Below are 15,279 nucleotides of genomic sequence, written 5' to 3' on the forward strand. Positions count from 1 at the left end.
AATGTCTTTATCTGAAGAATGGTAAGAATATGAAACTCACTACTAAAGGGAATTGAATGTTATAGATATATTTAACAAAAGCTTGGGCAAGCATATGACAGAGTAGGGAATATAGCTTTGCACTGATAGAATTGGATAACTGAGGTATACGAGAGAATGAACCTTACACTCATCTGCAAAACCCACTGATATTAAAGGTGCATGGGTGAGACCCTGGAAAACATAGATCACATCTTGGGAGCCACCTTTCAGCAAAGGCAGACATTGATGATGAAATTTAACCATTGCCTTCAATATTCAAATACAGCTTTTGTTGACTGATGAAAATGTTGTTTGATGATCAAGATCTTAGACCTGATGCAAAACTCATGGGCTGCCAGGCAGCAGTGATCCCTGCCCTCCTATATGCTTTGAAGAACCAAACATCTTGCAGCAGGCATCACAAGGCAATGGAAAAATACCACCAATCCTGCCTCTGCAGAACCTTCCAAATTCACTGTAAGGATAAGTGAACCATCATCGGTGTCCTCCCAAGTCAACATCTCCACCACTGAGGTCCTATTTACTCTCAGTTGACCATGTTGGGCAGGTCACATCTTTTGCAAACCCAAAACCAAATAACATTTTATAAACTTTGTAAAACTTTATTTATACAGCACGGTACTAGGCCCTTACGCCCCAACAAGCCTGCGCTGCCCAATTGCACCCAAGTTAACCTACTGACCCGTACATCTTTGGAATGTGGGAGGAAACCAGAGCACCCAGAGAAAACCCACGCAGTCACGGGGAGAACGTACAAACTCCTTACAGACAGTGGTGGGAATTGAACCCCGATTGCTGGCGCTATAATAGCGTTATGCTAACAGCTACGCTGCCCTGCCGCCATATGCCGAAAAGAGATGATCTGTTCTGAGCTCTGACATGGGAGGAGATATCCACCTGACAGAAAAATAAGATTCAAGTTCCTTCTCAAAGTTACCTTGGAAGTGGTGCAGTATACTCGCTGACTCTTGCGAACCCTTGGTCCATAACTACTCAAAGTGGAGAAAGAGCATTCAGGTTGGTATTGAGGACCTCAAAGCCATGCATCAAAAGCACACAGAAGCCCTTTGTTAGTGGCAGACTGAGCACACCACCTCACAAACTATCTACCCACCATATTGGATGCTTCCTGCCCCATCTGTGGGAAAGTCTACAGATCTCATCTTGGTCTCATTATCCACCACAGAATCCACAAAACCAGAGTGGAAGCAAGTCATCCTCAGTCTTGAGGTACTGCCTAAGAAGAAGACGATAATGAGGAAAGACAGGAAGAGGCTTGAGTGCAGCAATAAGCACAGGCATGGAATGATTGGGACAAATGGCATGTTTCTGTGTCGTATTCTGTGCAATCCTATGTTAAAATTAGTGTATATGGGTTAATGAATAATGTTTGTTCCTGAAAACTCAAGAGGCTTTTGGTTCTTTTTGGAATGTATTGTATTTGTGCATTTATAGGCCTGCCTGAAAATTAGGTCATTTGAATTTTGGGTATCCCAGGAGTTGTAATGCTCTCAATTTATTTCTACTCTTTCTACTTCAAGTGAGCAACGGGTGAACAACAGTTAAAAATTACTGTTAAAAATCTTGATGTGAATGTAATTGCTGTTGCTTGTGGAAATGGTGTTGGGAGAGGAGAGAATATGTTTTCTATATTTATCAATATTTCTTTGATGTCAGAAAAATAAGTACTTCTGTTTTTGATTTTTTTTTGTGGGCATTAATCTTTAAGAGGAAAATAGTACCAGTCTCCTTGTCCTTCCACCTATAATTTTTGCACTGATGCACAAGAAAAGCTGTCCCAAGACTGCAAACCAGCAATATAGTGTCTGCTCTTAGAAATGTTTCTTCCCATTTGCAAACTTATATCCTGAATTGTAGATCAAATTAGTTTTTTAATGAATAGTTTTATACTGATTAGGTACACGTTGATTACAGTGTTAAGATTTTTGTAACAGCAGTTTGATTAAAATGGGCACTCATGAATGGCCCTAGACCTGTGCTAACTTTGTGCTTTATAAATAAGAATTACAATGGCTGATTTAAAAAAAAGACTCATTATTCCCTGAAATGTAGGTGCTAATTTTTCATAAGAATAGAAGGTTGGGACTTTTGGGATTGATGGGGCAGAAACTAATGAGATCGGCATCTACATCTCAGTGGAAGAAACCCTCAAAATAATCTGTATGTATCAACAGTGTATTTGATTGTGAATTACTTAAATATTCATAGCTCTCACTGATGCACAGTGTTTGCACTATTACTCGCCTTGGCTACTCCACTGTACCCTTTCAGATCTGCGACCACTACCACTAAGAGGGACAGGTGCATTGGAACACCAGCGGGGTCCACTCCAACTGCACACCATCCTGCTCTGTAAATATATTGCCAGCCCTGCATTGTCATTGGATCTAAATCTGGCAATTCTCTGCTCAATAAACTGCAGGAGTACCTCCACCAGAAAGACTGCAAGGGTTCAAGATGGTAACTCATCACCACCTTCTCAAGGATCATTAGGGATGGGCAATAGATTGCCAATGACACCCAGATACCAAGAAATGAATAAGTAGAGATAAGCAGTACTGTAAAAGTTTAATGGCTTTGTCGTTTGGGAAAATTAATTATTTGCAGTCTATATCGGGATGTTCTCCAGTATCCCAGAATGTGTGTTCTTTATTAACTACCTTAGGGTTGAAATCTTGAAACTAGCATTCATGTGCCTGTACTGATGAAAGTCAGTGCTCACAAATCTGCCATGTGCAAATGCTCTTTACTCTGAGGCCTGTCTGAAATGTCTACACAATCTTCTGTAATATCTATTCATGCATATATGTTCTATGTATTCATATTGGCCTTCACACTTCCTCTGCCTTCCAGAAGAGGGGATAAAATCGCAGGAAACAAGATGGCAATGAAAATGGAGTACCATTTAATCAGAGGGCTTTGCTTTCTTCACCAGAGTCCCCACCTCACTCTCACCTCCTCATGAGGAGAAATTTTTGAATATGCAATGAAGCCAAATAGCTCTTGCGATGGAAAACTAAGATTTTGGAAGTATTGACTGTCACAATGATGACACTATGTTGCTTTATATATAAGTAATATAAGCTTATTGAAATAGCCATTACATCATAATGTTGACAGCTTAACTGGAAAAACTAACCTGAAGCACAATTTCAGGATTACTCACTTTCATTTAATCTTGGTAAGGATAACGCTTTCTGCGCAGACATGAATAGAACATACATACGAGTAGATATGTAATTCATCAGTTTGGATGTGGTAGGCCTGTTATCCCATTGCTCTCACTGTTTCCTTCGGTGTTCTGCACACTCACAAATAATTTTTTTCTGTGTCCAGCTCAGCATGCCAGTCAACTGCAGTACCCTCTGTCTGCAGTTAGCCCTTCTTACGGTGGCTGATTGGCTGGCTATATGACACAGCGTAACTCTTGTATGGTTTTCCCATCGTATTTCAAGTTTGTCGCGGGCTGTAAATTTGTATGTGCTTAATTTAGTTGCAGAGGAAGTTGGGTCCCACAGTCAAGAAAGCATTATATATACTCCTGGGTCACTGAAATGTCCATTACCATCACAAGGGAACTGTTTTCATCCTATTCAATGCTAAGTTATTATCATACAAAAGATTTCTTGGGGGGGATCTCTGATTGAGGTAACTACAGAGAATTCTCCCTGCTGTCTGTAGTAGGACAATTTATCGCAAAAATTCTCCTCAACTGCTTCTTCCCAGTGACTGAAAAACTGCCCCCCAAATTGCAATGTGGTTTCCATGCAATGAGAGGCACAAAAGACATGATGTTGATTGCATATTAGCTCAAAGAAGAATGCAAGGAATAGCATCAATCTTTATAAATAGCCTTTTGTAATCTTATAGAAACCTTTGACTTTATCAACTGAGAGGGACTATGGAGAATTTTATCAAATTTGGCATGCCCTCCCCCCCACCCCCCCCCAAATAATTTCTTCCCTGGCTGCTGAACGGTGTCAGGAATGTGTATTTCTAACCAATGGTTCGCTACAGAACTAATACCTGTGCAGACTGAAGTCACACAGGGTTGTGCCACCGTTGCAAAACTTCTATCATTCTCTTTTGCCATATCTAACAACCTCATGTCCAACCACCATCCCGCTCGAGTGGAATTAACCTACAGGTTGGATGGGAAGATCCTGACTGACTTATGGGAATCCCTGGCCTGAAATTGATCAAGATGGTGAAGGAATATCTGGAATTACAATAAGCATCTGGAGTCTCATTGTAGGGAGCACTCAGCGAAGATAGCAGGAGGAATGCAGGATCTCCCATAAAGTCTACCTACTGCCCCACCAAGCATTTTCTTCCTCGTTTATGCCAGAGTCTGCTGATCTCATATTGACCTGATTAGCACCTCAAAACCCAAAGACCTTGTGGGAAGTGAATCATCCTCAACCCCAAGGGACTGCACAAGGACAACTGAATTGTTGTCATTTCAAGAAAATATCTTTATCCTATTCAGTGCTCAGTTATTATACAAAAGTTGACTTGATTGCACTGGTGCCTCAGAGTTTTGGCTTTATTGGCACTCTGAATATCACTTAAGTGGGTCTTATTGATATTAGTATTTCTTAGAAGTGATTGAACAGGGTCATGCTTCACAGCAACACTGTGATTACCTGCTGTGCGTATTTGGAAGTCTGGTCACTGCCTATTCCCAGAGTTCAGCAAACAGTACAGTCAGCTAGTTTGAACACATGAGTGTTACTGATGATTCTTATGATATGTAAAGGGATAAAAATTAATCTTTGGTTGCATGCACTAAAATATTTACAATAGAAAATGTGTGTTGAACTTTTTTTGAACTTGGTCCCAAGTGGAACTTAATGTGCATTCGCTATTGTATTTCCAAGTTTAGTGCCTGCAGCAGAGGACAAGTTTCTACCCTTTAACCTTTTGCAGACAAATCCCAACTCTGTCCTTTTGCATAAGTTTTGTTAATATCAGCAAAAGTTCCCCTATGTGGAAGGTATTGTTAAAAAGCACAGTTGAGAATGACTGTTCTTAATTAACTGATGTTTCTAAATGCATCTTGTGACGATTCAATATTTTAATATGTGATCAATGACACTTGTATATCCTCAGAATGACCAGGATGATGCTGCCAGAAAAGCATTTGAGTATTTATGTGAATATTCCCAAGACAGTACTCAATTATTCACAGCTCTCAGGTACAGAACTGGCATTAATGAGATATAGTAAATTAGATATCCTATTGGTCATTCAGAAAAATCTAGAACTGAATTACCTTTACAACTATATCTCAGAGTGGTAACATTACACACCTCAATTCAACTCAATTTTAGATTTAAATTTCTTCTCTTGTTCATTTTTGACCCTTGGTGCACAGAGTGGACAGATTGGAGGGTCTTCTGGGATGCAAATAATCACCAGGGAAGTTCTCTCTAACTGGTTGTCCACGTTCTGCTTTCTAATATACTGGAGTACCTACAGAGTAATACAACATGATATCCAGCTGAAGTTATCGGCAGCTTGACTACAAGATGTCTGTATTTAATTGTTAAATATGACCTGATTTTGTATTCCCAGCACCATTCACTCAACATAAATAAGATAACAGTGAACATCCAAATACCCAGTTAAGGTATAGCAAGAATACATAGAATATGTTGTTCAGTTTTACTGTTAAACTTGGATCATGCTTGCTTATTAAAATTGAAATAAAAGACTCAAAAGGCATTTTTGAAGAAAGTAAGAAGTTCATCCAACCTGGTTGATGTTCACACAAACTTCAGCACCAAGACAAAACAATCAACTGGTGCTGAGCTATCTCTGGGTCCTGAGACTAACTGCAGTGTCCTGGAGGTCATTTTGCAGGGCTACTTTTTTTTTAAGTGATCGAAACTGAGAGCATAGCTCTTAACTTCTTGTTTCTGCTTTCCGTCTGAGGCATCAGTCTGTGGAGAAAGTATACGGGCTTGGAAGTTCAATCACGTACTGCCTTTCTATTCAACAATATTTGTATGAAGATTACTCATCAGTGAATGCTTTTGTGACTCTTTTCATTTGCAAATTACCCTTGAATCATTGATGAAATTTCACTGCGGACATGTAGGGAGTGATGTTACTTCCTGTGCCATAACCCTTTGCCCGAGAGATTAAGTAATGCTGTTTTGTGGGATGCCTGTTTTTGGTCACTCCTATGTATACCATGCTTTCAAAGTGCTACTTAAGTAGTGCTGCATAAAGGGGAATTCCTGTTGGAGATCCCAGACTTTGACTCATGCCCCAAAATCTGGGCCCCACATCCCCCCAGTCTTTGATCTCCGGTCACCACCAACTCACAGACTCCGATCTTTAGAAGTCTTCCAATCATTGATCTCTGGTTTTGAGTCCTAATGTCCTGGTTCACTGTACTTTCCTGCATTCACTGTACTTTCCTTTGCTGTATATTTCACAGCATACGAAAGCAAACTTGCAATCAGTGATAATTTGTATTCAATGTCATAGATCGTGAATGCCTCTGAAATTTGTGGCAGTAGGCTCTTGATAACAAGTCAAGAGGCCACTGCTGCTAGTAATCCTGTAGAGTGCTCTTAAAGGTGCATGTGAATTTTAGGCACTGTGTATTAGAGCCTATGAGTGAAAGAACACAAGAAATAGGAGCTGAAGTAAGCCATGTTTCCCTTGAGCCCACTCCGCTCCTATCTAATCTGAAGTTGACCTGAAATCCAGTTTCCTTCCTGTTCCCTAAAACCTCAAGACCAAAACTCTTGTCCATTATGACATTGAATATATTCAATGATTCATCCTCCACAGCTCTGTGCAATAAAGAATACCTAAGATTTATGGTCGTCTGAGATAAGAAATCCCCACTCTTAAATGGCTGACCCCTTTTTCCAAGTTGCACAAAATTTTTGAGTTTTTAGACATCTTTTATGAGCTGAAATTTTGAAGTAATTTCATTTTTTAACTATTTATTTTAAGCAGAAGTTTAATTCGCCTTGTGCCATCTATTTCGGACACTGGATAAAAAAACATAAGGTAACTTCCCTGCATTTTTATTCTGAATGTTTTTTCTGTTCCATGATGTTGATTCGCTTTAAGTGCTCCGTTAAAGGTGATTACTAATGGGGGTGAACACAGCTTTGAATGCATCCCATGATATTGTTTTGAATTTCTTGCCCCTGAGGTCTGATTGCAGTTTTTTGGAGATCATTTTGCAGGACTTTATTTGCAGTAATCAAAAGTTTAAAAAGTATAGTTGCTTCACTTGTCATTGATGCTTTCCACCTGAGGGCACTGTTCAGCAGGCTTTTGCAATGCTTGCTGCGAACGATGTGCCCACTGATGAAAAATATAGATATATTCCCATGCTGGTTCACATGAACTTATGTATCATTAGGAATTCAAATCAAGATTTTTAGTTTTTTGTTGTTGATTTCACCACTGAAATTCTTGACAAATAATAACTAGAGCACCAAAACATTGAAAATCTTTGATTATTCAGTTGTACTTCTATCTGAAGTCTAGGCTTGAGCATTATGGCAAAAGTTTCTTGGATGCTTACCCTCTTTTCAGTGTTTACAGTGGGTGAGTGGGTAGGAAATCAGATTTGACCAATTTTAAAGGTGTCTTTAATATGCATCATCATTATTGGGAAGGTCCTGGTCTCTACTGTCCTGATCCGAAATGTTGACCGTCTGCTTTTCTCCACAGATGCTGCCTGGCCTGCTGAGCTCCTCCAGCATCTTGTCATTTTTTTCATCTAGATTCCAGCATCTACAGTCCTTTGTTTCTCCACTGGTCCTTCTGGCCTCCCCACTGTAGTTCATTAACAAAATCACTCACCTGCATGTATTCTTACCCAATAGATGAATACAAGTTTCTCTCTACCAGTTATGTGTCTAAAAATGTTATTCCCATGTACTTTTTAAGAACAGATTTAGATTTTCAAATCAGGATGGTGTATGACTTGAAGGGGAGCCTGCAGGTGGAGTTGGTGTTCCCATGTGCTTGCTGACCTTGTTCTCCTTAGTAGTTGAGTTTTCAGGTTTGAGTTGCTGTTGGAGTAATCAAGTGAAGTAATTGCAGTGTATTTTTACAGATGATATACACTGCAGCCACATATGCTGAGAATGGAGGGATTGAATGCGGATTCCAAGAAATGGGTTGATGGTGTTGCCCATCTTATTTAGCCAAGTGGATAATATTCTTTCACACACTCGATTTGTGCCTTTTAGCTTTGGGGTGCCACTACTGCAACTTTACCTGCTCTTGTAGCCATTGTATTTTTGTATCTGGAACAGTTGAGTTTCTGGTCAATGGTGAACTCCAGGATGTCAAGCACAATGTCACCCTTGTTGAATGTAATGTTGCCTGGGCCTTGCTGCATGCTGGCATGGCTTGTTTCATTTGCTGAGTTGCAAGTGGAATTAAACATTGTGCGATCATCAGCAAACATCTGCACTTGTGACTTTATGATGGAAAAAAGGTCATTGATGAAGCAGCACAGGATGGTTAGACCCAGGACATTACCCTGAGGAACTCTTGGAGTGATGCCCTGGTCTGGGACGGTTGATTTTCTACAACCGCAATTAGCTTCCTTTCTGCAAGGTATGACTTCAACCATTGGATTGTTTTCCCCCTGATGCCCAATGATTTCATTTTTCCCAAGCCTCCTTTATACCACATTTAGTCAAATGCTGCCTCGATTCCAATTTCAGTCACTTGCTCTTCACCTCTGGAGTTCAACTCATTAATCCATCTTTGGACCAAGTTTTTTTTTGAGGCCTGGAGCATAGTGGTCCTAGGGAAACCCCAACTGTAAACTACTGTGCCACCTCCTCTGGTGGGTCTATCCTGCTGATACGCAGGATGTACCCATTACGGGGATTGTAATGGGGGAGTCTGGCACATAATTGTACTCATTCTTTAAAATCTTTATAAACTATGTCAGGCTGTTGCTTGACCAGTCTATGGGACTGTTCTTCCAGCTTAAATATGTTTGTGAGGAGCAACTTTGCCGTATCCATATTTGGTGCCTGGATGTCAGGTGATCCATCTGGTTTTATTCTTTCTCTATTTCAATCTAGCGGTCATGGTACAACTGAGTAGGTTACTTGGCATTTCAGCGGGCATTTAAGAATCAACTGCATGGGACATGGCAGTTTTCCTGAAGGGTATTAGAGAAGCAGATAAGCTTTTGTGACAACCCAGTGGTTTTGTGGTGTTCTTTACTGAGACTAGTTTTTCCAACTATAGATTATTAACTGAATTTAAATTCCACAGGTGACATTTTATAAGAACAGGGCTGTTTTGCCAAGTACCTTCGCTGACATCACCAGGGAACATTGCAACATTGTTGGATTATGATAAGCATTTTAAAGGTGAATAATATTTTGAGGCTTTTGGTCCCAATATTTGGTAGTGGGAGTGAGAAGGGTCCCAGGATTCTCTGAAGGAGGCTGTAACAAGATATTCCAAGTGATTGGAAGAGAGACTCTTGAATTTTGGAGTGTAGTGGAGGGAGAACTTAGGACTGGAGAATTAGAATTAGAGAGAACAGGGAGTGCTTTTGAGGGTTGGAAACAATGAGAGGATAGTCCTCTTAATCTGGGAGCTCAGAGGAGGATTGAAAGCAGGTTAAGGACCCCATAAATGTATAATTATTCAATATTGTATAAATCATTATTCTACCTGACTCAAGAATTTGATGAGAAAGAAGTCACTGTGTGATTTCTTTTATTCCTTCACAAAACTGAACATTCTTAATGTAGACAAGAATGTGTTAAAATTACACAATAAGAGCATAAGAATATAGGAATTAGGAGCAGGAGTAGGCCATTTGGCCTTTTGAGCCTCCTGTGCCATTCATCATCATTATGAATATCTCAGTGACCTTTCCTACACTATCCTAATGAATCTTGATTCCCTTTAAATCCAGAAATTTCCAATTTCTGTTTTGAGTGAACTCAATGACTGAACCTCTACAGGGTAGAGAAGTCTGAAGGTTCACATCTGTCTAAGTGAAAAAAGTTCTCCTTATCTCAGTCCTTAATGGCCTACTCTTTATTCTGAGACTGTGACTCCTGATTCTTGACTCCTCAGCCAGGGAAGCATCTTTCTTGTCAAGCTCTGTAGGAATTTTCAATGAAATCTCCTCTCATTACCCTAAACTCTAAAGAATACAGGCCTCATCTATGTAATCGTTCTTCGTGGTAAATGTACCATTCTGGAAACCAGTTTGCTGAATCCAGTCCTGGTTATATTATGGGGGTAAAACATAGATTCTAACTCTTTAATCCACCAGTACCTAATGATAAATATTTATTTTGGCAGATATGAACGACTGGACTTACTGTTAACGTATTTGAAGACTGGTAGGTACAGTAATATCGTTTTGTGTTCAGAGGTTATTGCAGCTATATTGTAACTTTTCAGCCATTTAAGTTAAATTAATACATGCAATATTAGTAGGTGAACACAACACCTTATAACAAGAACACTTCCTTTTTTAATAAAGGCAGTTATCTGTTAAATGCATAATATTGGACAGTATACTTTCAAAATTTAAATGATCCATTACAGTAGGCATGCTTCTTTTGGTCTCTTTCACTATAACTTTATATACATTCCACGTGATGTTTTAAACTCCTTTGGCAAGGTGTCAGCCTTGGTTAAATTGATAATACTTTTTCCCCTTTCTGAAAGTTGGGGGTTAAGCCCAAGCGAGTAATATGAAGTATTAAGGGAGTTCTGCATTTTATGAAAGGTTGTCTTGAATGAGACTTTAAACAACTTATTTATTAATGGTTCTTAGTATCATCTGGAATGTTGCTTCTCCACTTTGACAGTCATGGGCCAGAGATCCCCGGGAGTCACTGGGAATGTTACATTCTTTTATGGAGGCTTTGAGATATTGAAACATTCCCTTGGCCCACCTGATAATTTCTTCCCATGACGGAGTTTGAAATAGCTTGTCTTTTTCAGGAGCCTAGTGTCGGATATGCAAACAACATGGCCTGTCTTGCAGAGCTGACTGAATGCAACTAGGGCCTTAATGCTGGGAATGTTGACCTGGGAGAGGAAACTGATATCAATTTGCTTGTTGTTTCAGTGAGCCTGCAGAATTTTGTAGAGACAGTGTTGATGTTATTTTCTAGTAGCCTCAGTCATTTGTTCTTGGTAGTCCAGATGTCCGAAACACATAGGAGGGCAGGGATCGGTGTTGCCTAGTAGACCATAACTTTTGTGGCAAATGTGAAGTGTTGATCTTCAAGTACCCTTTTTCTCAATCATCCAAAGTCAGTGTTGGAACACTGTAGGTGGTGGTAAATTTCATCGTGCATGGCTATCTTCGCCCATTGGCGTTTCCAGAGACGTGGGAAGTCGTCCACGGTCTCACATAAAAGCATATACAGTAAAGCTCAATTTAAAACATTGAAAATAACTTAAATAAATAATGCCCTAACCCCATTTATCTTCTTTCTGACAATTGATGCCACTATATTATTCAATAATTATTTCTGTTTTTATTATAGCTCATAAGAAACTGATAAGTCAGTTAGCTGAAGGGAAGATGAGTGTTGAGCTGAAAAGTAGTGAAGCCAATTGGTTTCGAAAAATAGGTGAGAGTGTGTATTGTTCAATATTAAACATGTACAGTACCTTCAAATGTTAGTAAAGTACCACTGTCCAAGGCTGTCTTTCTCAAACTTTCAGCAGCCTGAAACTTTGATACTTTAACTGTGCTTTTCTTTACCAGTGCATCTCCTAGCTTATAAAGATTGCAGTACCTTCAAATGTTAGTAAAGTACCACTGTCCAAGGCTGTCTTTCTCAAACTTTCAGCAGCCTGAAACTTTGATACTTTAACTGTGCTTTTCTTTACCAGTGCATCTCCTGGCTTATAAAGATTGCAGTGAAATGTTACAAAGTTCAGTTACTTATTTTATACACAGTGGCAAATAACCTCAATGCATATTAGCTACCAATCATCTTTTTAAAATCATGGATGAATTGCCAGAGTTAAGCATGGGCAAGTACCACTGCTTGTACTTACCACTACGTGTTCAGTTCTGTTGATGTTAATGGAACTGAATTGATTGGATATGGATTTATCTATTAAGCTTTGGTGACCAAAGCTGAATTTCTGTCCACTACTTTTTAAAGTGCAATGTTTAAATGTATGTTTCCTCCCACGTCCCCATAAAACTTTTTCTATGGAGTATAGTGTATATTGTGTGCATGCTTTCAAGAATAATATCTACTGTTTTGTGTGACTTTGGACTTATTGTTGTGTCAGCCACTGCTGTTACAGAGTCATAGAGTTGCACAGCACAGAAATGGGCCCTTCAGTCTAACTTGTCCAGGCCAACCTTGATCCCTATCTATGCTAATCCCATTTGCCCATATTAGGCCTGTATCCCTCTGCTCCTTTCCTATCCAAATACTTGTCCACATGCCTTTTTAACATTGTGATTGTATCTGCCTCTACCACTTCCTCTGGCAGCTTGTTCCATATAACCACCACCCTCTATGTGGAAAAATTTGGGTGGTGTTTGCCAATATTAAGTACCAAAAGGGGAGGTTGTATTTTTATGGAGATACAAGAGACTGCAGATGTTGGAGTCTGGAGCAACACACAAAGCACTGGAGGAACTCTGTGGATCAGGCAGTAACTATGGAGGGAAATGGGTAGTTGATGTTTCGGGTTGAGACCCTTCATCTAGTCTGGAGATTTTAATTTTATTTTGTGGATTGTATTTTTATGGTACCCAAGAAGTTGGTGCAGCTGGCAACATGTGTCTTATGAGAACAATGTGGTTGTCCTATTAAACAGAACAGACCTGATTTCTGTATTTGAGCTAGCTGGCTGGGAAGGAGTTAATTGACCTGTCCCTTCTAACAGAATGCTTTTCAAAAATAAAGGGGTTGTAGGCCTTTTCCCGAAGTAATTAATGTTTGTGAGAATGTGGGAAGATAACACACATACAACAGCTTTTGTGTACGTTCAGGCCTTTTGCCCTCGGAGCTTATGAGCAGTGCTTTTTGGAGAGCATGTAATAGAAACAGCTTGAACTGGAAGAGTTTGATATAAAAGAGACAAAAAATTGAACATTAATCCATGAAATGATAAGCTACAGTTTTTATTAGAGTAACAAACTAAAATTGATTTTTAAAGAAGTATTATAGATAATATCAATGTGGTTTATGTTTATAAGCATGGAATTCAGCACTGCAGTGTGAAGACTGCCCAGCCAAAATGAGAGAGTTCTTCACTCTTTCTTATCAGGTGTGTACTAACTGTGTCTTGAGCATTTTATAATGTTCCTTTCAAGCAAAGTACAATTTCTTACTACTCTACATGAATAATTTATTAAACTTTTAAAAATAAGGAACTGTGGCCTTTGGAAAGTGGATTTATATTATATATGTGTGTGTGAATAAATATATATGTTAATTTAATGGGATGTGTACGTCATTGGTAATGCTGGCATTTTTATCCATCCCTAATCACCACTGTGGTGGATAGAGTAAAAGAAATTGGATGTCAAAGTATGCCAAAGATCCAGGTGGTAAAAGGAAAACATGAAATTAATCTATTTTCTTTATTAGCAAACTAGATACCAATTCATGCACTGTGTGGCCATTGTCTTTGTATTGAAGTTGCCACCATGAGTTAATCATAATACTTGTGTATATGCTATTGGAAATAACAGAAGTCCAATCTATTCACATATCCATAACTAGTTCAGTAGTTGGTCCTTAAGGATTAATATAGCATCAAACCATTTGATCGAGAGTCTGTAGTGAAGATATAAATACCAAATGTGTAATTTGAAATGCTCTTGAAATTTATAATGACATATAGATTTTGGTGAATTTCTGGGTATGTGGACCACAAGCTGCCTTTACTGTGCAGGCACCCACCCCCAATAACGTAAGTACAGTCTGTCACCTTTTTGCTGCAGAAATTTTTACACAGGGCAGGTCCAGTGTTGCATGGGAATCAAGTTTTTGTGCCCAAGAACCTGGGTCAGGGCTTGAGCCGAAAATCTTCTGATTCAAGATGAAAGCTGAGCTAAGCTGATTAAAATCTGACCACGAGATCTGATCCTAATTTAAGTCAGTTGAAATAAAAAGCACAGATTTGCTCCTGTCCCTTTTGCATCCGATACCAAAACAAAATTTTAGATATAGATCAGTTGCATAGAGCTAATAAAAATGAATCATATTTGCCTTTAGTTTTCACAGATGCTGTCAGTTGATAAGACCATTTTGGTAGGTCAAAAGACTTGTTTACTAATGGCCGCAGCAGCTAGCCTGGAGATTGGTCGAAAAACAACAAATACTTCAGAGCAGGTGAGGCAGCTTGCATTTGTCACTGTAACTGTATTAACTCACTTTCATAAGGCCATAAGATACAGGAGTAGAATTAGGCCACTCGGCCCTTTGAATCTGCTCCGCCATTCAATCATCACTGATTTTTTTTCAACCGCATTCCCCCACCTTCTCCCTGTAGCCCTTAACCCCCTATATATAATTTTCAATTGAAAGCTATATCTATTAACTCTATCAACCAAACTAAGCAGCCATCTCAATTGATGCCAAAAAATGTTATGCTAATTTTGTGGAAATTTAATAACCAACCACTCTATACAGAAGCTCTATTTCGACGATTTCAAAGTACAATTTAAAAGTTTGCAGATGACACCAAATTATAGTTAATATAGAGGAGGACTGTGAGATTATACAGGAAATTGTTAACTTGAGTAGTTGTGTAAATAGCAAATTAACTTCATGCAGCACAGAAACAGGCTCTTTGGCTCACCAAGTCCATGCCAACCATCAAATACCCATCTACACTAATCTCATTTTCCAGCACTTGACTGGTAACCATCTATGCCTTGGCCAGTGGTGGACATCTGCATTGTTATTAAACATGAGAGACTCTACCTCACCACCCATCCTATCAGGCAGTGTGTTCCAGATTTCCATTCACCCTGAGTGGGGAAAAAAAATCTTCCTCAGAACCCCTTTTAAACCTCCTACCCATTACCTTAAACTTACGTCATCTGGTTTTCTACACCTCTGCTATGTGGAAAAATTTCTTACCCTCTAACGTAGCTATGTCCCTCATAATTTTATATACAGTCAGATCCTCAATCTCAACCTAGCTCACTACTGTTTAGTTATCTTAACAGTATATCAATACCCTCACGAT

At 39.2% G+C, this 15,279-nt stretch overlaps 1 protein-coding gene across 1 annotated transcript in view; it reads left to right on the forward strand.

Moving 5' to 3' along the window:
• tex11 (testis expressed 11) overlaps nucleotides 1-15,279 on the forward strand; it is a 73,409-nt gene that overhangs the window by 46,138 nt on the left and 11,992 nt on the right. The window contains 5 exon segments of the mRNA XM_052022316.1: nucleotides 5,176-5,261; nucleotides 10,393-10,433; nucleotides 11,595-11,681; nucleotides 13,277-13,347; nucleotides 14,301-14,417. Coding sequence (XP_051878276.1) covers nucleotides 5,176-5,261; nucleotides 10,393-10,433; nucleotides 11,595-11,681; nucleotides 13,277-13,347; nucleotides 14,301-14,417 — 402 coding nt within the window.

The sequence above is a fragment of the Pristis pectinata genome, chromosome 8 (genome assembly GCF_009764475.1).
Source record: "Pristis pectinata isolate sPriPec2 chromosome 8, sPriPec2.1.pri, whole genome shotgun sequence".
Classification (NCBI taxonomy): domain Eukaryota; kingdom Metazoa; phylum Chordata; class Chondrichthyes; order Rhinopristiformes; family Pristidae; genus Pristis; species Pristis pectinata.